The sequence below is a fragment of the Danio rerio genome, chromosome 1 (assembly GCF_049306965.1).
Source record: "Danio rerio strain Tuebingen ecotype United States chromosome 1, GRCz12tu, whole genome shotgun sequence".
Lineage (NCBI taxonomy): Eukaryota > Metazoa > Chordata > Actinopteri > Cypriniformes > Danionidae > Danio > Danio rerio.
In genome coordinates, this window is record NC_133176.1 from 36,091,112 (window position 1) to 36,118,795 (window position 27,684).

At 35.4% G+C, this 27,684-nt stretch overlaps 1 protein-coding gene across 4 annotated transcripts in view; it reads left to right on the forward strand.

Annotated features, from left to right (window-relative positions):
* Positions 1-27,684, forward strand: part of nlgn4xa (neuroligin 4 X-linked a) — a 172,787-nt gene that overhangs the window by 37,519 nt on the left and 107,584 nt on the right. For 2 of the 4 annotated variants that reach the window (XM_009292174.4, NM_001166331.1), the window contains 1 exon segment: positions 18,191-18,343. In XM_009292174.4, the coding sequence (XP_009290449.1) occupies positions 18,191-18,343 (153 nt within the window). 4 annotated transcript variants of the gene reach the window in all.

Below are 27,684 nucleotides of genomic sequence, written 5' to 3' on the forward strand. Positions count from 1 at the left end.
AGAATTAAAAACATGCTGGAAAATGATGATGGCCACACAAAATATTGACATTTCACATTTTCACTTAGGGGTGTACTCACTTTTGTTGCCAGGGGTTCAGCTATTATTGGCTGTATTTGTAGTTATTTTGAGAGGACCGTAAAATTACTCTGCTATACACACTTTACACTGACTACTATTCATTGTGTCAAAGAGTCATTTCTGCAGTGTTGTCCTATGAAAAGTTATAAATAAATATTTGCAGAAGTAGGAGGGGTGTACTCACTTTTGTGACATACTGTATATACAGTATATATAACTGCTTTCTAAATGTAGTAGATTTGGTAGAATTAGATTTTCATCAAACTTCTTTAAAGTGTTACTATCATGATATGACAAATGTCATTAATGTAAGTGAGATTCTATGTATGGTCATGACAACTGGTGCTACGTGTCATTTGCTCAGTTATGCCATTTTAAATGCAAAGAGCAGTGTTGTGGGTAACACATTACAAGTAATGTGAGTTATATAATAATATTGCTTTTCTAAGGAACAACTTAAGTAACAAAACAAAAAGTAAAAAAAAAAAAACTTAAAAATGCACTTCTCAGTAAGGTTAATTAGTTAATGCATTTACTAACATTAACTACATATGAACATTACTTGTACAGCATTTATTTATCATAATTCAACATTTATTAATGCATTAACATCCAAATTCATGCTTGTGAACATTAGCTACTGCACCATAACTAATACAACCTTATTGTAAAGTGTTACCAAAACATGTACTGACAGAATCTTTTTATTTTAATTATTTGCTTTAAAAATAAATTGCTGAATTAAATTAACATAGTCATTTTGAATCACGCACTCAATGAGCGAGCGCAATCATTATTTTAAACACATGAGAGAAAAGGAAAAGGGTATTGCCTTAATGGACCGTGATTTTTCTTAACTAACGAGACAAAAAGTACAAAAGTAGCAAACACATGACTTTAAACTTTCATTAATCTGTATATACGGCATGTGCAGCTCTGGGGACAGGAATTATATGAAATTATAATTATTTAATGTGTTTTTTTAAGGTAAATGAAGGTGTAGGATATAAAGTTGTTAAATAACATTGTTCATTGCAGAGCTCTATATAAATAATAATAATAATAATAATAATAATAATAATAATAATAATAAATACTACTTTATTTACCCTAAAAACACTGAAGATGGCATTGTTTGTTATGACAACTTTTACATAAGAAATACATTACATCAAGTCTTCATTTTTATCATGACAACACTACAACATAACGTCACAAATCTGTCATAATCATGATTGTCATGAATATTTTACTGATCATGTTTTCAGCTGGGCTAACTTTATTTGTCAGTACAAAGTCTTATTAAATGTGTCATTACTCTGTTAAATACTTTTTAACTGCTTTATTAATATTTGATGACATTTCAATGACACATTTAGCTTGTACCACCGTAGTTGAGGTCAACAACTATTATTAATGACACTGTTATAAAATCCATGACATATTTACATTGCCACATGACTATCAACTTGTGTTATTTTGGTGGTCAAAACAGGTTGTGATGTATTTGTGTATGTCAAGTTGTCTTAAAAAACAATGGCATTTAAATGAATGACACTTAATGACAGTTGTTGTAAGCATGCATAACATCTCATTCAAATTCATGACATGTTATGTCATGATTATAAATGTTTAATGACAGTTTTATGAAAACCGCTTCAAGTAAAATGTTAGCTTTTTACTTTTTATTTATTTATTTATTTATTTATTATACATGATGGCTTTCATTTATTATATAAGCTGCTGTTTTAAAATCTGTTCCCCCATTTATCCTCTTCACTTTTCCCCTGTTGTTGACAGTAGGAGCCAACAAAGGCGATGATTTCACCAATAATGAGGGTGGCGAAAATAAAGGTATTTTTCATCTTATCCCATTAAAAACAAAACAACAAAAAAATCCAGCCTGAAACTTGCATGAAAGCAAATCTTTTTTCCCCTCTTTTTTTCTGTCAATTGATTTGATGAATTATTTACTATTTTATTCGTACCATTTTTGCCCATTGAAGCGCACCATCATGGACCCCTTTTTGACACCTCTTTCCTCTTTGGAGATTCTTGGCTCAGAGCTGAATGAGTGTATGAAAAGGCTCAAGTTTGCCTCTCCAGAAAATTGAAGAACATCCATAAAATAACACTTGTTCTAACATAGACATTACCTTCTCCCAGTGCTGCAAAGTGAAAGACGGTCGACGAAAGCCTGCATGCTCTTTTCTCTCCTGCTCAAAGAAATTATTAAACAGTCATGTTTCCCTCTTCTTTTAACAGTTTTGCAATTGTTTTTATTTCATTGCCCGGTGAAGCATGAACACTAACCTGTGTTGTTTTGACAGTGGAAATCTGTTCATTTGTTACTCCTGTCTGATGCTATGCTGAAGAAACTCCTCTCGCTGTAATATTAATGGTTTGCTCTTAATGCATCTCGTTTCACTTGCACAAGTAACATTTTGTACGACAATGTACTGTAGAGCTGTGTGAATGAGAGCAGTCCAGTATTTTATTTATACATCCTGGGGATAACTGCGGCAGGTCAGTGATGTGTGTATGGTAATTGAATTGATCTCTATTGGGCCCAGGATGTCTTTTGGTTGCCGTTGACACGTCTGATAAATTGCTGTAGTGGATTTGACTGTGGTTTGTGGCTGGCGAGGAGTCAGCTGTCATGATCTCTGAGTGATGTGTGCGATCATTGATTGCTGCTGTCCAGACATGTTGTATTTTTTGATTGCCCTCTGATACCTGTATCCGTATGGAAGAGAGTAAGCATGTGAATGAAGTTGTCTGGGGGAAATATTAGACATAAAAATATATATATATTTTTTTTTTTTTGCTCTTTTGGCAGCTTTAGTAAGGACAGTAAATGGAAAAGAAAGAAAGAAAGAAAAAAAGAAAGAAAGGCTGTTACTCTTCATGTGAGTGGGTAAAATACATGTCATGATGTTTTTCTGCTAAAGGGGCTGCTGGTATGATATTCTGCTGGATTTTGCTGAAAAAAATAAAAAAATAAAAATAAATATATATATATATATAAATATATATATATATATATATATATATATATATATATATATATATATATATATATATATATATATATATATATATATATTTATATATATATATATATATATATATATATATATATATATATATATATATATATATATATATATATATAGAAAACCCACACGAAAAATAAAAATAAATATATATATATATATATATATATATATATAAATATATATATATATATATATATATATATATATATATATATATATATATATATATATAGAAAACCCACGCGAACCCTGGGATAACATGCAAACTCCAAACAAAAACACCATCTGACCCAGCCGAGGCTTGAAGCAGCGAACTTCTTGCTGTGAGGCAAACGTTCTACCCACTGTGCCACCGCATCGCCCTACTGTAATAATAATAACAATAATAATTAATAATTGTATTATTATTAATATTATTATTGTTATTATTATTAATTGTGGTTGTTGTTGTTGTTGTTGTTGTTGTTTTCTATTATCTAAATAGGTTATCTAAATTTATATTGGCATTTAGTTAGACATGATAGTTTGTAAATGTAAGAGTGTGAGATCAAGCCTAAAAGTGTTTGTGTATATGATCGAAAACAGTGTTATTGTTTCTTTGTTTGTTTGTTTTTTCAGCTGATTTGAAATTCATCACTGGATTGAATGGGCATTATCAGTGGATATCGGCTGATGGATATGGGCCAGTAGGGGCCTGGTATTATCCATCCACATGGTTGTTCAGCTATAAATCACATAAGGCTGCAGCCAGAACTTAACAAGAATTATTTATATAATTTTTACAATTTCCCAATAATTGGATTTATTAACATCTACCCCTAAACCCAATTGTGACAGTACTGCAAAAACAGATTTGGATCTGGAGTCTTCTCTATTAGTGTAAATGATTAACCACGAGAATTATTTATAATATTTATTAAATTTTCCATTAATTGTATTTTATTAACCTCTACCCCTACCCCAACCCTAAACTGAACCATCACAGTAATGTATAAGAACAGATCTGTATCTGGAGTCTTCTCTGTTATTATAGCTGATTAATCATGTGGATGAATGATAACAGCCTTCTGAGCCTAATAGTAGGCACAGAAGGCCCCTACTGGCCCATATCTATCATCTGATAACAAATGATAACGCCAATTTAGTCAAGTGATAACATTAGAATTGGGTGTTTTTTTTTTTTTTTCATCAGGTGCACTGATTTAACAAATGTATTTTTTATCTGATATCTACATTGTACAGTAAGTATATGGAAACTATTTGTATGCTCATTTACAACCACAGAACTTACTCTTAGAAGGAGAAGCTCAGTCTTGACCATATTTGGAAGGGTTGTGAAAATTAATAAACTCTACTCTGATGCTTGTGATCCCAACCCCTAAACTTAATCAATGAATCAATGAGTTCATTCACATGGACACCAATAATCTGATTTTAAAATCATTTAGACAATACTCTGATTAAGATTCTACCATGCAAACCATTGGTCTCAAACTGGATTCTTGTAGGGCCGCAGCTCTGCACAGATTTGCTCCAACCCTAATCAAACACAGCTGATCCGACTAATCAAGGTGTTCAAGACTCTTAAGCAGGTGTGAGTTGGAAGTGGTTGGAGCTAAGCTCGACCCTCCAGGAATCCAGTTTGAGACCTATGATGTAAACAGTAATTTTTGATCAATTTAATTCGACTAAAGTCATGATCAAAACAGAAATTGAATTAGGACACATAGATTATGCCGATTTTTGTCACATTATTAAAGTGCAGTACAGACATGTAAACACAGCAATCAAACTACTACCTTTGTGTAGAATTTTCAACCCATTTTGCGACAGGATAGTCTATACACACATGGCTATTTGACATTGTTCTTTGCACCTACCGAGTCAGTGAAGAACCACAGACACCTGCATCACAAAATGTAGAGGGTTTTTTTTTTCCTTCATACGGCATGCAGTATTGATTTCTATTAAAATAATACTCTTCCATCAGTTCCTCACATCCAATATCTCATTTGTCACTGGGACATGCATGAAATGTTCCTCAATGAAAGAGATAAAAACAAACTGTAGTTAAACAAATTCACAAAGTTGATCAAAAATATAAATGAAACACCCGAAATTACATGAAACTATGGAGGAAATGTGGATAGCATGATGTGCTATATTGTAAAACAGGATAATGAAAGAAACATGCAAAAAGCAACTCATGTAAACACCTTAATCATATTATGGTCTTTTTCAGATTAAAGCAAATCATTTGATTACTGATGTCCATGTAAACATTGTCATTGAGCTATGTTAAGCTAGGCTAAAAGTGCTCCTACAAGACCTGGAAATTGTCTGATTTGATTAAAAAAATGGTGAAACTGAACGGTTTAACTTTAGGGAAGTTACCATACCATTGCATACTTTATACTCAATTAGTAATCAAACAAAGAATAAGAAGGAATATAGATTTAGATGTTATAAACATAAACAATTGGACTTGAAACATTTTTGGACGGTCACATTTTTAAATTCTACTTAAAAAAAAAAAAAAGAGAAGAAACAGCCTTGAGTCCAGCAAATATCTCCACCGAACGGAGCAGAAGATGGTGTTTTCAGAAGGGCAGGATCGATGCTCTCTGTCTGTGTGAACATCTGCAGTGGCGATGAATTACTCTTCCTGGCTCCCTCGAGGTTGTACCTATGCCATAAGACTACCCTGCAAAATCACCCTACAGCAATGCACCAGCCTCCGCAATTTCCTGCCACCTTTAAAACTTACCCAGGAAGTCTCTTTAAATGCATAGAAATGAAAGAGAAAGCTACTCTTTTGGTCTGTAGTCCATTTAAACGGATGATGCTTTTTAGACTCAGCTTGTAACAGGGAGAAAGAGCTTCCGTTTTTGGAAAGAAACGAGTGAAAGAATATCACTTGTCAACCATGCTTTAATTGGTTAACATGGGATGTGAATGGAGGCCCTACGGCATTACTTTAACAGCTTTATTAAAGGTTGATGTTGAAAGCCTACATTTGAGAGCCAGTAGCAGTACATGAATATCAAACGCAGTGCATGTCCAGAAGCCACAGTTGAGGTTGGCGTGTTGTAAGGCCAGTAATAGGCATACAATTGTCTTTAATGATATATTATAGCTATGTTTTTTGCTTGCATGACTACCGCGTATTGCTGTGCATTACAAATCAGTGTTACAGCTGAACAGACTGACTGAACAGCTCAGCACTGTACAGACTGCATGGCCATTAACAGCCATGCTTTTAAATGAAACTATGCAAAATGTTATACAAAAATGAAAATCCATGAAGATTAGTGTATATATATAAAAAGAAAAACTGAAGGAAAAAAGGTAAATAAACTACTCACATTAAATAACAATAATGTTGTATTACTTTTGGCGTCATGGTGGCGCAGTGGGTCACACAATCGCCTCACAACAAGAAGATCGCTGATTTGAGCCCTGGCTGGGACAGTTGGAATTTCTGTGTAGAGTTTGCATGTTTTCCCTGTATTTATTTAGGTTTCCCCCGGGTGCTTTGGTTTCTGCACAGTCAAACGACATGCGCTATAGGTCAATTGAATAAACTATAATAATGTGTGTGTGTGTGTGTGTGTGTGTGTGTGTGTGTGTGTGTGTGTGTGTGTGTGTGTGTGTGTGTGTGTGAAAGAGTGTGAATGGGTGTTTCCCAGTGTTGGGTTGCGGCTGGAAGGTCATCTGCTGCATAAAACATATGCTGGATAAGTTGGCCATTCATTCCGCTGTGGCAAACCCTGATTATTAAGGGATTAAGTCAAAATGAAAATGAATGAAGGAATGTATAACTTTTTATATAAAAAACACTCAACATTGATTGACTCATTCATTGTTTCTCACCAAATCATCATAATCGATTATTATTAAAGGCTCATTCATTCATTCATTCATTTATTCATTCATTCATTTATTCATTCATTCATTTTCCTTCGGCTTAGTCCCTTATTATTGAGGGGTTGCCACAGCGAAATGAACCGCCTATTCCATCATATGTGTATACAAATTATTCCAGCATATGTTTAACGCAACTGATGCCCTTCCAGCAGAAACCCGTTACTGGAAAACATCCATACATTCACACATTCCCATTTACACACACAAAACACACACTCACTATAGCCAATTTAGATCACCAATTCACCAATAGCACATGTCTTTGGACTGTGGGGGAAACCAGAGCACCCATAGGAAACCCTCACCAGCTTTGGCTTGGACCAGCGACCATCTCACTGTGCAGTGACAATGCTAACCACGGATCTACTATGCTGCCTATAAAGGCTCCTGTAACACTAAAGAGTGAAGTAATTCATGTAAATTCATGTGAATAAATTACATTTTAAATAAATATTTAAACTTGGGTTAAATAGACAGACAGAAAGACAGACATTTTAATTGTAAAAGCTCAGCATAAGCTTGGTGGGAAAAATACATTCAGTTTGTTCCATGTTCCTAAGACGCCATCTAAATATAGGAGGACATGAAGACAAGTAAATGATGACAGAATTTTCATTTTTAGATGAACTATTTCTTTAATAAGAACTGTTGGGTCTAATGAAGAATTCATCTCTCCTGCTCTCTCTCTCTCTCTCTCTCTCTCTCTCTCTCTCTCTCTCTCTCTCTCTCTCTCTCTCTCTCTCTCTCTTTCTCCCTGCTTTGTATAAAGATGAGTAATGTGTGCAGTGCCGTGCGGCACATGAGGGAATATATTATCCTCCTCGGCCTGTCCTGGCAATGATGAATGTCCAGGGTGTGAGCACTGCAGAGTCGCCCCCACTCACTCTCGCCTTTCGTTCTTTTTCTCCCTCCCTTTTCCCTCTGACACTCTTGCTCTCTCTCTCTATCTGTCCTTTTATTTTATTTCTGTATTTCATGTTCTCTCATTGCCATTGCCCACCTTTCCTTGAAACAGCCCAGTTCTGTAGATACAAAAAGAAAAGGAGCTTTTATAACATCTATGCATTAAAACTTGGGCACTGACAAGACATGTTCAAAGTGGATGCCTAAAGGGCCGTTTAAACTGGAAATGAATGTCTATAGTCCTGCCAAATCTGACTCATGACCAATGGTGTAAAGTATCAAATTAAAATGCTCAAATTATTGTAAATTGTAATTTACTGAGTAGCTTTAAAAATGTGTACTTTTACTTTCCCTTGAGTACATTTTTAGTGCTGTATCTGTACTTTTACTCCACCACTTTCCTTATATGTGCAGTCACTACTTTTACTTTTTGCAGTCACTACTATTTTTTCTTGTCTATGGGGATTAGAAAAATCAGTCCTGCGATTCCTGTCCAATCAAATCGCACATAGAAAGTAAATTGCATTACAATGAACTAACTCAAGACATGGGCGATTTATGATTGCCACAAACTGTTTGGAAGCATTAAAAGTGTCCAAGAAGATGTCCAAAATCTTTACATGCATTCACCCACCGACTAGATGCATCTCACCGATGAGAAGATGACAGATGTTTACTGTATGATGACTGAAATGGCCTTAAACAACCAGCAGCCACAAGATGTCCACATGATGTCAGATTGAAGTTGTACCCCAACATCGTGGAGACTTTGCATTTTGTATGGACATAAACATCAGGCCAACCTAAAACCAACCAAATATCAACTTCTAATAATGTTAGAGCTTGACGTTGTGTGGATGTTACCTCTACAATCTCTATCAGATGTTTGGTTTTGGTAGTCATACTTAATGCAATCTCACGGCAATTCGTAACTTTTTGATTTGGTGGCTAATTCGTATGAATTTGTAGGATCTAATTCATACAATTTAAGATGATTTGCTCTGGCTGGGGTGCTAGGGGTGGCTTTGGGTGCCGCGCCTTCTTTTTTAAAATTGTACATTTTTATATGACTGAACTCAAACAAATTTGTATGAATAATCCACTAAACTGACAAAACGTAAAATACTTGAGATCAGGCTGTCATACCTGACAAATAACTTTATGTTGCTTTAAGTTGTTGCCTCGATGTTGGATTTTGGTCAGTTTCTAACACAACCTAAAATCAACAAAATATCAAAATCATTTGATGTCATTTTTGGACATCCCAAATAATGATGTCCTTAGATGCTGGCTAGACATTGAATTGTGGCCACCTGACATCACAACCTAAATCTTACCTAATATTAACGTCTTATAACGTTGTGTACCTGCTGGGCAATAACTAAATGCACTACAGAATGTTATGTTTACACACACCCACATATTGCATGTACATTTTAACACATATTACATTTTTCCAGGGTAATTCTTGCTACTCACTAGACTTTAATACTTTTGAAAGGTCTTTGAGTAATATATACAACAGGTACTTTTACTCTACTTGCACCACATTTTAGGCAAGGAATGGTACTTTTACCTGAGTATGATTTTTCAGTTACTCAATGTTTCAATTCAATGTTTTGATTTCAATGAAAGCTGTCAAATTTAAGCAACTTTTTCTCAAAACAAGCTGAATAATCTGCCAGGGTGGTAAACAAAATTATCTGAAACTAGGAAACTATTGATTCAAGAATTTATTTGTATTAACTAGAAAGCTTTAATTAAGAGTTGTTAAACAGTTGTTTTATTAACTAGCTAGGTAGTTTCCCCCAAAAAAGCATTGTACAATGGTTAAAAGTGCAGTAGGTCATCTGCCTAAATGGCTGGTCATCTGCCTAACCAGTTAGAAACCAAGCGGCAACCTCCCGCTCTCCCTCAGGAAGCTAATACGGAAGTAACTAAAACTGCAATTCATCCGAAATTCCGCTAGTCCTGGCCGCTCCTGGCTCCAAAACAGAGCAAATTTCAATTGAGCCCACTGTTAGAATGGCCAACTTTACAGCAGAAAAAAAGGTGTTTACAGCCTGGTACAAAAAAAGATTTTGGTTAATACAGCTAATATTACCCTTCATGACAACTGTGAGGGGGGTGAATTTTTTTATAACTCATCCGTTTCCTTTATATTAAGTTATATTAAGTTTGCATAATTAAGGGCGTGGCCACTTGAGTGACAGCTAGGTCTCGTTGGTCGCCGTCACTTCACCTCAGCTGAATCCTGGAGATTAGCCACTGAACTCGGCATATTTATTGTATTTATGTGTTGTTTTATGTGGCTTTACACAGTCGACTGCCTTTTAGACTTGTTTCCTACAATTATTAGATGGAATGTCATGCTGAGTGCGCTTAATTGTGCTCACAAACCATTCACGTGGCCTCCGTTTTCCATGTGAGTAAAGTTATATACTTATATGCCATCTCTATACATGTATATGTATATACATATGAATGCCTGTTTATATACATATGTATGCCTCTTTGCCCTTGTTTGGTATCCCGCGTAGGTGTGATGACGCGCAAACAAAATGGCGACGGTTGGCCGCGCCTACTTGTGGCTTCTTTTGCGCTCTTTAGAAACCTATGGGTGACGTCAAGGATACTATGTCCATATATTTTACAGTCTATGTTAGAAACACAATCTCCTGAACACCTCCTGAAACACAATCTCCTAAATACCTCCTGAAATCACCCGAACACACACGTTACAGATGACAGGGACCAACTAGGTTATGTCATTCAACAGTTTAACTTTATAGTAATTTATATTACTACAATTCTGAACAAAAATTATAATATATCTAGCTTATTTTTTTATTTTTTTTTGTAATTAAATTGTTGTAACGTAGATAGCAAGCAAAACTCACCATAATTTGGAATATTTCTGTCAGGGTTCTGCCACTTTGGTCTTGTAAATTCTTGTTTTGGTGGCAGAGCTCTGACACTACTCATGTCTGGTCCTGTTTCTGGTCCTGTTCTCTGTGCGCGCGCGCCGTCGTGGGTGTACGCAGAGTGTGCGCGCTGCCGCTTGATGTGGCCGCGCACGCTCTGCGTCCCTCAGACGCGCGCGCTCTTGTACTAGTGTTTGTGTTTGTTCTGTCAGCATCGCGCTGCTTTATTCTCGGCGCCTCCGTCTAGTTGGTTTCAGTTTTGGTTGGCGCTGAGATGAAGCATGCGCGTTGCTTATGTGTGAGCGCGCGGTAAGGTGTTTATCTATCGTGTGCTCGTGTCTTGCGTCTTTTGTCAAAGCACGTGGCTCGATGTTTACATTGTGGTCACGTGCTTTTGTCGTGTGCTTCAGTGTTGTGCTCGTCTTGTCATGAACATGCGGTTAATGAGTTCTCTCATTGGCTGCATGTTCTTGTCCTGTTTTTTGTGAGCGCATGGCTTGTGTCGTCTCTCTGTGTCATGCGCTCTCCCGTCTATTGTCTAGTCCCACCCTCCTTGTTAACCCATTAGTTAATTATGTTCATCTGTTTTTGTGTTAATTTCCTACAGTTTATAAACCCCTTATGTCTGCTGTCCTGTGCTAGTTCATCATCACATGTTGTCCATCTTTACCTGTCCTCCTGTGTCCAGCCTTGCCTTGTTGTGCCTGCCCAGTCAAGTTTGTTTGTTTATTTGTTTTATTAGTGTTTTCCCCCGCGGGGTTGTTTATTTTGCATTTTATTTTATCTTTATTATTTAATAAAATCCTATTTACTCTGCGCTTGGGTCCTCTCTCCTTTTTCCCATTACCGGAACGTGACAATTTCATGCATGCAAGGATTGCTGGTCTCACTCTCAGGCGCTTTGTTCAAAAGCCATAACTGTATAGTGGATGGATGACTGCATGCAGGAATGACATGTATTACTAAGCCATGCTTAAATGCTATTTCAGACCGAATATTCAAAGTAGCATGGTAAACAATATAGGGAGTGTGTCTCAGGTTGTCATTCACCGTCAATAAAGCAGGCTAGGTTAAATAAAAATCTACATTATCAATGCTGTAAAAGGTACTTTATGGAACTGAAAATAGTCACATTATTCTTTTGCCAGATTTCAGTGGCTGAACAACACTTCTTTGCATATAACCCATTTGTAAAACAACACAATTTGCATAAGCTTTGAGTAAATAGAATAGTTTTAAAACATGACATTACCTGTTTAAAAGATAATCTTCAGAAAATGGTGTCATCCTTCCTCCAGCTTGCAAAAATACCTCCAATATTGATTCAGGATTTGAAAAAGTTTTGATTCAGTATTTGTTTATACCGCTGTCACTCTCTCGTGTGCACATGAATGCGCTGTGCATGTGCATGCACATACTGCAGACTTGTGTGAATGGCTGCAGATGTACAAATCTACATTTGTTAACAGATAGTTTAATCTACTTATCAGAATAATGGAAATTATCAGCCTGACAAATTTTATTGGATGAACATTTTTTTTTTTTTTTATTCCTTACTCAAAACATAAAATACATAAATACATTTAGATCATTTACTTTAATCATTACTGTTGGAATGTGAATAGACTTTCAGCAAATTAAATTGTTGACAAGTCATTTTGATTGATCATAACTGATTTTTTTTATTTTATTTTTTTTTACTTAAAAACTTTATTTGTTGTGCACTTTGAACTTTAAAACTTTGAATACTTTTTTCAGATATATTCAAAAACAGATACATTACACACTGCATGAAAGGTAAAGTGAATATGATGAAGGTGAAGACAGAATTTCATTTCCAGTGACCTTTTCCTGTAAAACTCAATAACCACAATCATGATTGCAACAGGGTAAATGGATAACTCTGTAGAACTTTGACTTTTTGTGCAGTCCAAAATGTATAATATAGGATAATGTAACATCATTAGACATCTTGTGCAAAATCTCACTGTAAATTAAAAATTAGCATTGTCCAAGGATTGTGTGATAAAAAAACATGACTTTAAATGTTTATTATTATTGTTGTTGTTGTTATTATTATTATTATTATTATTATTATTATTATTATTATTATTATACAACCTTCTGTCAAATAATAAGTTCAAGTTTTGAAAGTCAAGACATTTGGTTCCCTTCCATAGCATCTGGAGAAGCTGTTTTTGAATGTAAAACCTCGTTCTGTGTGAGTAGTCTGTAACCCTGTCCTCTTCATCATTCCCCCAGAGCCCAAATGTTTGCCAACATATGCAGGTTTCCAATGCCAGTTGAGTTCCAACACACCTGGGATGCAAAATGTGCGTAGATGTGCTGCCTTCTCAGCTAACAGCCCATCCAATATGTCTCCTTGATGTATGAGTTTTGTTATGAAGAGCCTTAAGATGTGCTTTGGCATCTACTCAGAACAAGTTCATGGCAGCACTCCATTCTCATAATGCCTCTCTGGAAAACTCTTTCTCCAGTCGCTGTAACAATGAATGATTTAAATTGTTTTCTTGGAAAGAGCTCATGAAATTAGAACGTAAACTGCTTCTTCTGGGTCAAGTTTGTCAGATCTTCCATACAAGAGGTTTCCAATTTTGTGGGTGGTAATGGTACCCATTTGCGTATTTGGGTCATGATAGGTAACACTAGATTGGCTTAAAAGGCTAAAACGTCAACACGATGCTTGCATAACATCTCCACTAAACTAGAGAAGCCCCAGTGCAGCTATTAGTCTGCCAGGTTGAGAGGTGGTGTTAGACAGGAGGTTCTGGCCTTGCTGATGGTCCAGCGCAATAAAGGCGCTGCAACGCTGAAAGTTGTACACCAGCAAAGAGCTGCAAAATAGATGCACTCGCATTAGTGCTCCGCCTGGCGCCCACTCAGAACCCGACCGAGATTAATCACCTGTCACGACGGGTTGTTTTCTACCTCTCCCTCTCTTTCGCTTTCCCTCTCACTGTTTTCCTCTCTCTCCTTCTCTCTGTTTTCCTTTGCGGGGGAGAACGATACACAGACTTGCCTTTAATTCTGCTCGCCTGCCCACAGGCGCTGTAGGGTTGTGCCAACTCTGCAGCAGACCACTCTGTGTGTGTGTGTGTGTGTGTGTGTGTGTGCGCGTGTCTATGTGTTTATACACCACTTCTGTGCAGTTAATGAAGCCATATGCAACACAAACCAATAATCAAAGTACAGTGAGGTGCCCTTGGCTGTATACCAATTACTCAGGGTCTTACGCTGTCCCCTGTTGGGCTCCACTTCAGTCTGAGATGCCAACAAGGGCGTTTCTAATGCAGATATACCACTCCCACTGAGAGCAGTGAGTGTGTTTATGGAGGTGGATGCAAACAGTGACACACACACACATACTGAATGTCATAACCCCTTTCTGATGCCATTAGCTCTCATCCCATCAGCTGTTTTGAGCGGGCTGAGGAAACTGTTTGGTGAAATATTTGTATACACATTACCCTAATAACCAACAGTGCAAACCACAGAGCATTAAAACACACTTAATTAAACATGCACACTGATTATTCACCCTAAAAAAAACACTGTTAAGGCTGGTTTGTAACCAGTAATTTTTGTTTTCTTTGAGGAATATTTTAATCAGTTTTTAGTCTGTGAGTATTTTAATTGCTGCTCTTTTGGCCCGGCAATTTATTAAAAAAGCCAATATTCTTGAACTGAGAAAAAAAGAAAATGTCCTTATTTACTCACCTTTATGCTGTTACAAACCTGTACTGTACGACCTTATTTCTTTTGTAGAATACAATGAGATATTTTAAAGCAGTAGCAACCACTACTATTTTTACCTACATTCTAATAAGGATATTCTCTTACATTCTGCAGAACAGCAAACATTATACATATTTAGAACAACAAAAGTAAATGGATGAGTAAATGATGACAGCTTTCAGATTTTGGTATAGATATACAATATTCATTTTCATTTTTTCTTTGGATTATTCCCTTTATTAATCAGGGGTCGCCACAGCGATATATATATATCTGTCTGTCTGTCTGTCTGTCTGTCTGTCTGTCTGTCTGTCTGTTACAAAGATTATTGAAAAAAAAAAAAAAAAACATTGGAATAATTAAATAAAGCAGATTACAATTCATATACACTGCCCATAAAAAATAATAATAATTAAACAATAATAATAATTTCAAAAAGTAAAAAAAAAAAAAAAAAAAGTAGGCTGGATGACTTCCAAGTGGGAGTGACTTATTCTTCAAGTAGGCTGGATTTAGGGTTAGTATAGGTGTAGAAGACATTAATAAAGCCCAACAGGTTACTGAACTCAGTGGTTCAACCGCTTATCGATACAAGATCTTGATGAAAATCTAATGCAAATCTGGATGAGAATAAATGTTGTGACATGCATATATGCATGCACATATGCAGTCATAAACAGTGTTAATAGTGTGAATAGTGTAATAGTTGTTATCAAAGCTAAAGGTGGTTCAACAAAATATTACAGTGTGTGACTTTTTTAGTGGTCAGTGTATATTTTGTATTTTTTTACAGCTTTGACTAAGATACATTCACTGATGTTAATATTTAGCCTTTGCAGCACAAGAGCACTTGTATAGAAATGATCAGCATGTTTTTATTGTGACTAAACACATGAACACAGCTGCATGTACAATAGCTGTCCTGTTCAAGACCATTAGTCATTTGATGCAAAAAATCTATAGCCTACTAAGCCTGCCTGCAATTTGTGAAATGCTATCAAAGACTTCCTCATCCTAGGGCTTCATGTCTCCTGTTTTATAATCAGCCTCCTACACATGTACTAATCAGAGGCTTTAATCAGAACAAGAGAGCCCCACAAATAACCAACTCATCCGCAGCAATTACGGACTTCCTTGTGCATCAGCCACATCTTGAGGTGAATCTCACTGAGGTGGGATTAGTTTCAATGAAATTGTGCCTTGGTAATGGTAAAAAGCAGCAATCTAATTTGAGATATTTGTCTGATTTTCTTCTTTCGGATTGTAGTGTTGGGTTGTACTTGTCAAGGTTTAAACCCTAATGTGTTTTACTGATCTTCATTTACTGAGAAAAAAATGCCAGTACTTTTGTCAGTTTTGTTTTATTTGATACAAAAAAAAAAAACAAAAAAACATTGATCATTCGGTAACACTGTATTTTGATGGTCCATTTGAGTATTAGTAGAATGTCTGCTTAATATCTGTTGTTTCTCATTTAACAGACATTTAACTGACTATAAGAATCTTTGCAAATACATGTCAACTTACACTAACCCTAACCCCAACCTAACAGTCTACTTATAATCTAATGAGAATCTGTTGGCATATACTGTAAATGCAATGTAACTTAACCAACAAACGGACCGTCAAAATAAAGTGTGTCCCATCATTCATCTCACAGATGTAATGTGTATACAGTATAAGGATGGACACTTTAATCTAATTGTGATTTTTTTTTTTTTTTTTTTTTACTAACACTGTGATTTAACTTGCTTCTATTTTTAAAATAAAGATAATATTTTCACATAACCACACAAACTAAAATATTTTCAGTTTACACAATTAGTCAGCTAAACCAGTTTAATTGAGAAATTATGCAAATCGTTCCTGTGCTGAGGTTACACATAATTAACAAATGGCATCACTTAACTACTTTACATCAGCAATAATTCATTTCACAAAACAAGATGATTACTGCAGAGTAGGTGAAAATGAACTAGGTATTTTAAAAATGTAAAACATTTCATATTTCTACAATTTACCCATGGTTGTACAGTTGACTCTGGATATATGAAATCTTATTTCAAAATGCTGGCCAGCAGGCCATTTACGACTCCCTTTCTTCATAACTGATGTAAAAAATATAACGAGATTCAGCCCTTAAAAAAATAAAAAATAAATAAATATATAAATATAAATATAAGTCTGTTGCAAATAAACAGACTCTTGTGGTTCTGACCCGATGACCTATTGGACATTTAAGGTACTGCACTGTATAAACTGATTTACATCACCACTGTTGACAGGTAATACTTAAAATATAAGCTTCATGTCTTTTGTCCTAAGATGCATCTGTTACATCGATTTTGCACTTGCTTGTGCTTGCTCATCATGACTCTAGTGACACTACATGTTCTAATGAATATTGCCTATTTTTTAGCCACTCTGTAATTATAATTAAGGCATTTCAACAATGTCAGTGGAAATAATAAAAATGGAACCTGTGATACTTTCTCTGCTTTACTTTTCTATGTCTCATGGCCACAATGTAATCACTAGGATTGTTCCAATTCTGATACTTGAATCGAAAACACCACCAATACTGTAACAAAAATTTCAAACCCAAAGTCTTTTTTATTTTAATTTTTTTTTTTTTTTCCACAAATTAACTATTTTTCCACAAACAGGTACTAGGACTGGTATACTTCAGACTGGATCCCTTAACATTTTGATATTGTATTAAACATTTAGATATTAGAGTAGGTACAGTTTGCCTGGTCACAATTACATATATGGAATGTTATTCCTAAGATATCTGAGACATGCATGAACAGATTTTATGTAAACTAAAAGATGTGCTAACAATCAGTTACATTATTAATATTTGGATTATAAGTTGCTGCACATTTTTATACTATTGTATTTCAAGAGTTCACAATTAGCTGATGATCTATCATAAGCTTGTTTGGCATGCTTTGCCAGGAGAGAGCCCTGAGTTCAAGGGATCCTCATGCCCTAGGCTCCCCCCATTCGCAGAGCAAGAGGGGAGCTTGAGCTTAGGTAGATCATAACAACTCTCTGGCTGAAGTAGCTAAGCTAAATTATTTTGAAAAAAACTAAAAAAAAAAAAAAAAAAAAAGAGGATCATTTCACCACACAATCACCACACAGCAAGAAGGTCACTGCTTCGAACCTTGGCTGGGTCAGTTAGCATTTCTGTGTGTCTGCATAAAAATATAAATAAATAGAAAATGAAAAATACAGGGGTGCTAATATTTTAGGAGGGCTAGCAATTCTGACTTCAACTGTAAGTCTGATATAAGAATAGTTCACTGGGAGCATTTGTTTATGTCTAAATAAGGAATAATAATTTGTTTATATACCATAAATAAACTCAATTCATAAGTAGATTTCTATACATAAAAAAGGCTATAGAACATTTCTAGTAATTAGTGACTTTGTGGTTTAAAAGTCACATTTTACATTACCACAATATTATTGCAAATTGCACTAGTGTGTTTAGATGGTTTGTTTTTATTCCTCTTTTTTTTTGTCCTGCAGACATCCATGATGAGAATGGACTGAGACCTGTTATGGTGTACATCCATGGTGGATCCTACATGGAAGGAACAGGGAATATGATTGACGGCAGTATTCTAGCCAGCTATGGAAACGTCATTGTAGTGACCCTGAACTATAGGCTGGGAGTGCTGGGTAAGTCATTTGTTTTTCATTAAATGGTGGATGGTTTTGATTGGGAGATATCTTGCTGACCTCCTGTTTTATATTCAGCCGGTTGCATGTGTAATAAAGATATATGGGTGTTTTAAGAGGCTCTTGATCTTGGAATTGCTGAGAAGGATATGGGTCATAGGCTTAAAAATTTAAAGAATATAAAATGAGGGTGCAAATCAGTTTAAATGGATTAGATGCAATATACTCAGATTCAAGCAAATATTCCTGAAAGTTTATTGTACTTAATGAAATAAAAGTTATGTAAAGTCAAACTCAGATGAAGGTGAACTTAAACTATTTGTTTTTAAGGAAATGTCTAGTTCAGCTTGAGAATCCAGAGTGAAATATGTTTTTTTTTTGTCTATGTTTTCATAAGAAATAATATGAAGAACATGGAGTTGTAATGTTCTGTTGTGTTTAAGGCTTTCTGGGCTTTTTGTTGTTTTTGTAGGGTTACAATTGTGAAGTAGAGATTAAGTATTGAAGACTGGTTGTACATACTGGTTATATATATAAGGCTATAGATATTAAGCTTCCATCGAGAGTACCGAGTCTTTTCATTTGGTACAAAGTTTTGATATCAAAATATATAAGTCTTGTTATGATTAACCCTGGGGCACACCAAGTGAACGTCAAAGAAATTGTGGTGATGAAAACTGCCCGTGTTGTTGCCTAAAATCATAAGTTGACTTTACCTGTTGCTTTAAAATGGTTAGTTTTGCTTTAAAAAGTGAGTAAACACAATTGCTCCACAATTGTGAAGATAAATGAACTTAGCATGATTATAAAAAATTAATTGAATCAACTTACCTGTTCCAAGTTACAATGGGTTTACTCACTTTTTAAAGGTGCTGTATGTAAGTTTTTGTCTCTTCTAAACCATACAAATACCATAATATGTTTAATATTATATCATATAATAATATATATTGCATGCTAAGTAAACATACTTGTTTATGTGGAAAAGAAATGCTGAAGTAAGGTATCCTGTTTTGAAAATGTGCATTACATGATGGAACGTCTCACTTTGTTTTGTTCCCTTTAACCGCCCCAATGCCAGTTTACCCAATTATATTTCAGCACCCTGGGTTGCCTTGGTTGCCTCGTTTGTGACCAAAATGCAACCTCCGTAGAGTAATAGCCTTTGAAATGAGACAGAGTTACACATGTGGTGTTTATTAAATAACAAATAATATAAAAATGATGAACATAAATATTAAGTTACCAGGTTACTTTGTAACAGTGTCTTAACAAAATTGTATGTGAACACATTTGCCGTGATAAGCAGTTTGGCTGTTTGCACCAGACGAAATACAACATAGATTAAATACAGCCAGTCAAAAGCACAGAATAGTGCACTCACTGCACTCCAACGAAATGGTAAGGTTTGCAATCAAATGAATAGATATTAAACCTTGTTAACATTATTAAATGTACATGCTGAATAAAGCACAAGTCCGTATATCCTGTTGTTCAGGTGCAATAAGTCAAAGCCATTTCTAAAATGTTTATTTAAGGTGTTGGTTAGTACAAAAGAACTCCTTTTGACATGAAAAATAATCCTTCTATCGTGTGCTGTTGCTTTCATTTAGAACATGACTCAAATCAACCTTTAGGCTCGATAGTCAGGCACACTCCTGTTGATGTCATCAATCTGGCAACCTGTGCTTGTGAGTGTTTTGAACTAGGACTACAATAACTAGTTCAACCACTGGGTTTCAAACTTACAAACTGCACATTTTAAGAGAAGTCAACTGTTTGCTTTTAGGACAATTGGTTTATTTACTTTTTAAGTAAAGTAAATACTCACTTTTTACAGTGCAAAAGGAAACTGGATCTAGTACTGCATACACCCAAAATGCAAACAAAGTAGCATTTGTACAGATTTTACAACACTTTTTGCTCACCACAGTGGATTTTGATCATGCAAATGTATCTAGTAATGAGATAATCCATCAATATGTGAATATAAAATAAAAATAAATAAATAACAAAATGTAAGTTGGCTTATTTGTGTTCTCTTTTGATTTGCATTGTTTGCTTACTTTAGTCAGTTCAGTTGTTTTTCTTGTACTATGAATTTCTTTCACAAACAGCCAATTACTATTCTAAATGGTAAATTGAGCAAACTCCTTTTAATGCAAGCCTGATTAGAGGCAATGTGTAGAAGTCACCAAACAAACTAGCCAAACAGATACTCACAGATTGCCCCACACTTCCCAATGGCTAACCGTCAGCTTGGTATATGCCTTTGTAAATCAAGAGTGCATGACTACAAATCTATGGCAAAAAGAAATGAGCGCCCCACTGATGCTGTCACATGAGGTAAATTGCTTTCGCAAGAGGATAAACAATCTACATGTGCAATCCACGTGCACAAAGTATATCTCCAATGTGTGGAACACAAGCCGGATGGATGAGAGATGATTCTCTCAAATGAACACAAGCGCTGCTTTTGCCTTTGTGCTCACATGATCACTTTTACTTCTGTCAGCCATAGGGCTGGACTTGCTGTTTTAATAGTAACCTGTAATGTCATTGGTTATGTTCACTGTGCCTGACACAGGATTAGTTTCTTCCCCCAGGCAGTCCATCTCATAAACCCTTGAAAATAATTGTGGAACAAACAACAGTGTTAGATATAATACACATCTATTTTGTTTAACAGCATACTTACTTTACCTCTCAATTAGGATATAATAATATAGCTACGCATTCAATATTGTGTGCATAGTAATATATCTGTACATGCATTATCTAAGTTTTTGTCCTGTCACTTTTAATACTGTGGATGATAACAAATTCACAAAAACAAATTATGTGTATTGTAAATCTGCGTAGGAATAAAGCTCTTTCAGATTCAAATTCTGAAATCAGCTTTGATATTGCAACTGTTTCAATGATCTATCATTCAAATGTGACCTAAAACATGGCAGTATGATCAAAAAAAAAAAAAAAAAAAAAAAATATATATATATATATATATATATATATATATATATATATATATATATATATATATATATATATATATATTTTATTTTTTTTTAAATGAACAAATCTTTGCTAAACTTTATGTAGGGGTGGGATGATACAGGTAACTTACGATTCAATTCTTTGGCGATATGTGGCCCACGATAATGAGAATATCACAATTTGCAATATCTACAATATTCAATATATTGGAAGAAATTTTATCAATGATATATCTTGACATATTTGACTGAAAAAGAATAAAATACTTATAATAAAGAAATCTTATGCATTTATGTCAACATTTCCAATATTGTGCAAAGAAATCTGCATTCGCATAATAACTCACTGCCTGCTGGTCTTAAATGTAAACGATGTACAGCTAGACAGATAAAAATGCATGAACTTTAAAAAAACAACATGAACATTAATTAACCTGTAAACCATGATACTGAAACGTCAGTAGTAATTTACTATAAAGTGCTTTATGTCTATGAAGTGGGCAGTAATAGTTGCGAAGGACTCGGTGCTCCTTGATGTCCGTTGGTTACTGCAATCTGTTTAGCAGATCGGAGCGCACCCTCCACTTTGACCCTGGGATCTGCATACAATGCAGGGATGACTTTGTCTGTAAAGTGCCGACGACTGGGTGTTTCGTAACTTGGTTGCAGTGCTGCCAACATTCTGCAAAATCCATCATTCTCGACCAAGCTGTAAGGGCAAAGGTCCTTGCAAATAAATTCTGCAATGGACTTAGTGATACCTGTGCCCTCAGTGAGCCAAAGGGAAGCTTGTATTGAATGCAGTAGTAATTGTCGGCTGACTTGGTTTGCCCTCATTATCACCTGAGAGTAGTTCACCATGATAGCGAACTAGGTGCATTTGCAGTTTCGTAATGTTGCTGTTATATTTATGTTGGCTTGAGAAAGCCAACATACTGTTATGCTACTCTGTCCTTGAAAACAAACGTATCTCCTCCTAGGCAGTTCATGCCACAAGGCCCAAATGTGGTCAAAATGTGCTTTCTACATTCAAGATTGTTGCTATATCTCCTCATGCCTATAAGACTTATTTTTTTTTTTTTTTTTTTTAAATGTTAAATATAAATTTTTCATAATCCGGGCATATAAAAAAAAATATACAAGCCCCAAATTTGGCCAAAAGCTGTATTTAGATGCATTAGATTTTGTTGCTATATCTTTAAGGTTTATCAGACTTATAGTTTTCCAATAAATAATTTTTAAGCATTATTTTTCTTAAAATATGGCAAGCCATTTTTGACTTAAACTCCATATTTTTTACTGATATGGCAAGCCATTTTTGCATGTATCACCTTCACACTTATTAAGCATTGTGTTTTCAAAAAAATACGGCAAGCCATTTTTACATAATGTTCATTCCCTTAGTCCAGGGGTCAGCAACCCGCGGCTCTAGAGCCGCATGCGGCTCATTAGCGCTGCCCTTGTGGCTCCCTGAAGTTTTTTCAAAAATTTTCAAAAAGACGGGGAGGGTTAGTATATATTTTTGTTTTAATATGATTTCTATAGGAGGACAAACATTTTTAACGTTTTCAAATGCTGTAAAAGTGTGTAGAATTAATATTTAATTTCAACATTTCTGTCAACGAAGATTTGCGTCATAGCCTGCGACACAGGTTTCTATCAGCAGGGCGGGATGCCGGGCAGGTGGCTGTTGTAAACAAACCGGGAGATAATAAAGCATGGAAAACCGTTCACAGATGGTAACTACATGAAGGAGTCATTCATCAACATACTTGAACACCTATTTGCAGACTTCAAAAACAAAACCAAGATAATTAAAAAAAATAAAGATATACCTCTCTCCGCTAAGACAGTGAAGGAAAGGGCTATTAAAATGGCAGGTAACATCACCGATCAGCAAACCAAGGACATTAATTCAGTGCCAGCATACTCAATTGCCTGTGATGTGACCGATATTCAATGCGCTTTTATGCAGGTATGTGAACTCTGATGGGCCGCAAGAAGAAATGATCAAATTAATATCACTGAAAGACCAGAGGCTGTGCTGAAGTGTTTAAATGACAACGAAATTAACACCAACCACCTGATTTCAGTGGCTATTTAATCATGAAGGCTCATTATCTATTTGTAGCCAACTTAGTCATTTTTATAGTAGGCTAATATAGCTACTAGATACATACAGCATGTGTTTCCTTCATTATAAGGCTTATATAAGGCTTTACATTTTTTGCGGCTCCAAACATATTTGTTTTTTGTTTTTTTTGGTCCAATATGGCTCTTTCAACATTTTGGGTTGCCGACCCCTGCCTTAGTCCCTTTATTAATCAGGGGTCGCCACAATTGGTTTACACAGTGAATGCCCTTCAAGCCGCAAACCAACAAGAGGAATACATAATGTTCAAGTCCAGTTTTTGACACTCATTAAGAATGTCATAGAAACATTGGGGTTGATTAAGATCACGGATATTGCCAAGAAGCTTTAATGTATCATCACTAACCTGTCAAATGTTCCCATAGCAACAAAACAGTATAACCTAGCAACCATTTAAAAATGGCAATATCTCTACATCAGAACATCGTAGGGACCTGGGCATTGGCTTGTTTGACTCGCAAATGGGACTTCCTGTGTACTATGCATGGTAACAATGATAATGGGAAGCCAAGTGCTAATAATCATTAGCTACATGCTATGAATGATTATCTAAATGCAATAACATATGCTAGAAATGCCTACTAAGTATTAGCATTTGATCAAACATGTACACTAGCATTGCCATTTAGCAACTGCTTAGCAACCACCTAACAATGCCATAATTGTTTTAGCAACTGCCTAGCAGCCACTTAGCAACCGCTGCCGTGCTTCCTGCCAACTGAAATTCCCAGTCCTAGCGCAGTCACGTTGGCTTTCTCAAGCCAACATCAAAGTTTATCAATAAACTTTAGGTTCTAGTTTGCAAAGCATTTCTTCCAGATTGCATAGATTTATCCAGTGCTTTTATGTCGACTGTTTCGTAAAACCTGTAGTGTCTCCACACTTTAGAGTAACTAGTAGGGGGGTCTTTGATTTGTTTTTCATTATTTTCCACCATTCTTCTCTGTTGTTGTTAACTGTAACACTGCTTCTGCCATTTTACCCCTATTTACTCGAACAGCGCCCCCCCCACAAACAGAATTGTAGATATTGGGTATTGACACTGATGGGTAAATTATTAATTTTGTGTAATAAAATATCAATATTGGCCATTAGTGTATCAATTATTTATTGTGACAGAAAGCACAACAATATACTGCAAAATCGATTTTTTTTCCACCCCTATCTTTATTAGGCAAAAGTCTTCTGTGAGAGCATTATTAGTTAGAAGTGAGCTTCCCTAACCCTCCTGAAAAAGCAGACATGCTATTTCTTATTTATTTATAATAATAAAAATAATAAATATAAATATATATATATACATATATATATATATATATATACATATATATATATATATATATATATATATATATATATATATATATATATATATATATATATATATATATTTATATATATATATATATATATATTAGGGTTGGGCATCTAAGCTATAATGCCGATCCGATACGCATCTCGATACAAAGAATACGATCCGATATATTAGCGATACATTTATGACATATTGCGATGCGACACGATACGATTCACACCCATATCACGATACAATGCGATAATTCAGCACTAACTAATTAAATCAAGTTTATGAGATTATGTGAAAGAGGATGCTGTGCCATTGAATGAGTTTGATTATTTATTAACCAAGCAAAACCAAGACTTTTTTTACAAACTGGCTTTTCTCTCACAGCCAGAGTGTCAGTTTACAGTAGAGGGCCATTTTAGAACATATAGCACATATTATTTAAGTATTTTCAAGATAAACAGAATGTATAAGTGCAATATATATTAAAATATACATATTTGCACTCTTTCAACATAAAGGTTGAGCATTGCACAACAAGAATTGTGATTTAACTTTAACTATGAAAACAAGTTTTACAAAGATATATTTTGCCACTGATTATTCAAAACTTAAGGTCGTGAACTAGCAGTGTTATGCTGCTTTGAAACATCACTGTCACTGTAAACAACAGGCTGATAAAAATATAACAAACCAGCAATCTTCTTGCTGTGAGGTGGTCAAACTACCCACTGTGCCACCGTGACACCCATTATTTTTATCATTATTATTATTAATATTATTATTATTATAATTGAATAAAAATTAACAGGAGGAGGTGTTTAAAACCGCCTAGTGCGGCAGTATAGAGAGGGCGGCGTCCGCAACACCCAGTTATATCCGCGCATAGGGTGGCAGAATAGAGGTCCGCGACACCCGCGCGTCCTCAGTTATATCCGCGCATAAGGCGGCAGAATAGAGGTCCGCGACACGTCACTTCATTTTCATAACCGTGCACTTTCGTTTTCACATTGGGGTTGAGGGCGGCGTGATCGTCCTCTGCCTAGAGCAGCAGTTCAGCTTGCTCCGGCCCTGCAGATGAACAATGCAATAACATCCGTTATTGGCATAGAGCGCACAAAACTTTTGCACATGGAAAAAAAAAAACTTCCAATGCTTTTCTCACCACTTTTGGAGCTGGTAGCTACAGTTCAAGCAGTGCGAAAGCCGGGGATGTAGGAACACTGGAAGATGCTTTCACAACAACACCGTGGCGCCGCTTCAAGTGAGATTTCAGATTAGTCGTACTGCCCGCGTATTTTACAGATGCGCGGCACATTTTGCAAATTGCATCTGTCCTGTCAAGTCGTCCATCCTTAAATCCATAATGTTGCCATACTTTAGATTTAAAACTCAGTGGGGAATAAAATGTTTGTTTTGCTGGCGCACCACTAGCTTCATCCGCACACCTGATACACTGAGTTGTATTGTAAGTGTACACATCCGCAAATCCGTTGCTAAGGCTTACTTTACGTAGGTCGATTAAATTATGCGCCAAAAACAGGTTGACAACACTTGTTAATAAATAAAAAATACATTCTATATTAAAAAAATAAGCTGTATCTCGGAAAAACCGATGCATCTCGCAAAAACCGATGCATCTCGATTTGCTTCCAAAATTTCATTCATCCTCTGCTGCTCTACCGATGCACTCGCATCGTGTACGCGCATGACCGCGTATCGATACATATCGGTTAATCTTCCCATCCCTAATATATATATATATATATATATATATATATATATATATATATATATATATATATATATATATATATTTATTTATGTTTTTTTTTTTTTTTTTTTTTGTTAAGAAGAACTGCTTTAATATGCAGCAGTGACCATCACACACTGACATTTATTTATTTATTTATTTTTTCTATTTAAAACTTATGACTTATGTCTATTTAAAACTACCTAAACTTCTTTGCACTGATTTATTGTGTTGGTTACAATCTTTCTTTCTTTTTTTGTGCTGTGGCTCATGAGATAAGAGTTTGAATGTGAACATTAGATAGTGTTTCATCTAATCTTGTTAAATGTTTTTATATATAAATATAAATCCACCCCCTGCTGCCAAACTTTTACCACAACGTACATGCAGGTGCATTGTGATATTAGCTTCACCATAAATGCATGACATGATATAATGTTTATGCAAGCAACCTACATGAGTTAACTGAGTTGATTTAATTTAGTGTTCAATAACATATTCCAGTCATGTTAATTTAATACAAAGAAGTACTTAAGAAGAACTTAATCTTCACAATTATGTAATGTTGGACATTGTATTATAGTTTAATTAAACCTGTTAGCTATGGTTATAGAATGGAAATCAAACATGCATGATTTAAATATGATTTCTTTTTCTGTTGGAGTTGAGTTTAGTTTCCTGGATGGTTTCATGTTTTGTGTTATTTCCGACGACTGACCTTGCATTATGTCCAGGCAAAGCTGACCTCATTAAACATAATGATTCTACAAAGGAATGTTTTCTAAAAGTGAAAGTCCACACTAGATTTCTTAAACTCTTCATCTTTGGTTGGAGTACAGCTATAACATAAGATGATTAAATTACATTTACCAATCTCAATCGTTTAGACCCTTCCCTTAATGGTGGATAACTATTAAAAAAGAAACCATGGTTTCATTCCCAATCTTCCACTTCAGCTGTTTTTACCACTCGTTATCGGCTCCAGCTCTCTGTGTGTCTGGCTATATTTAGACATGTTGGAGCCAAGGGGAAAAGGTATAGGCCTGCTGGAAAAAGTGTGCATGGCAGGGAAAAAAAGACAGTAGTTGGTGGAAGTGAAGAAAGTGGCAGAGAGACTGAAGACAGGATCGAGCGAGG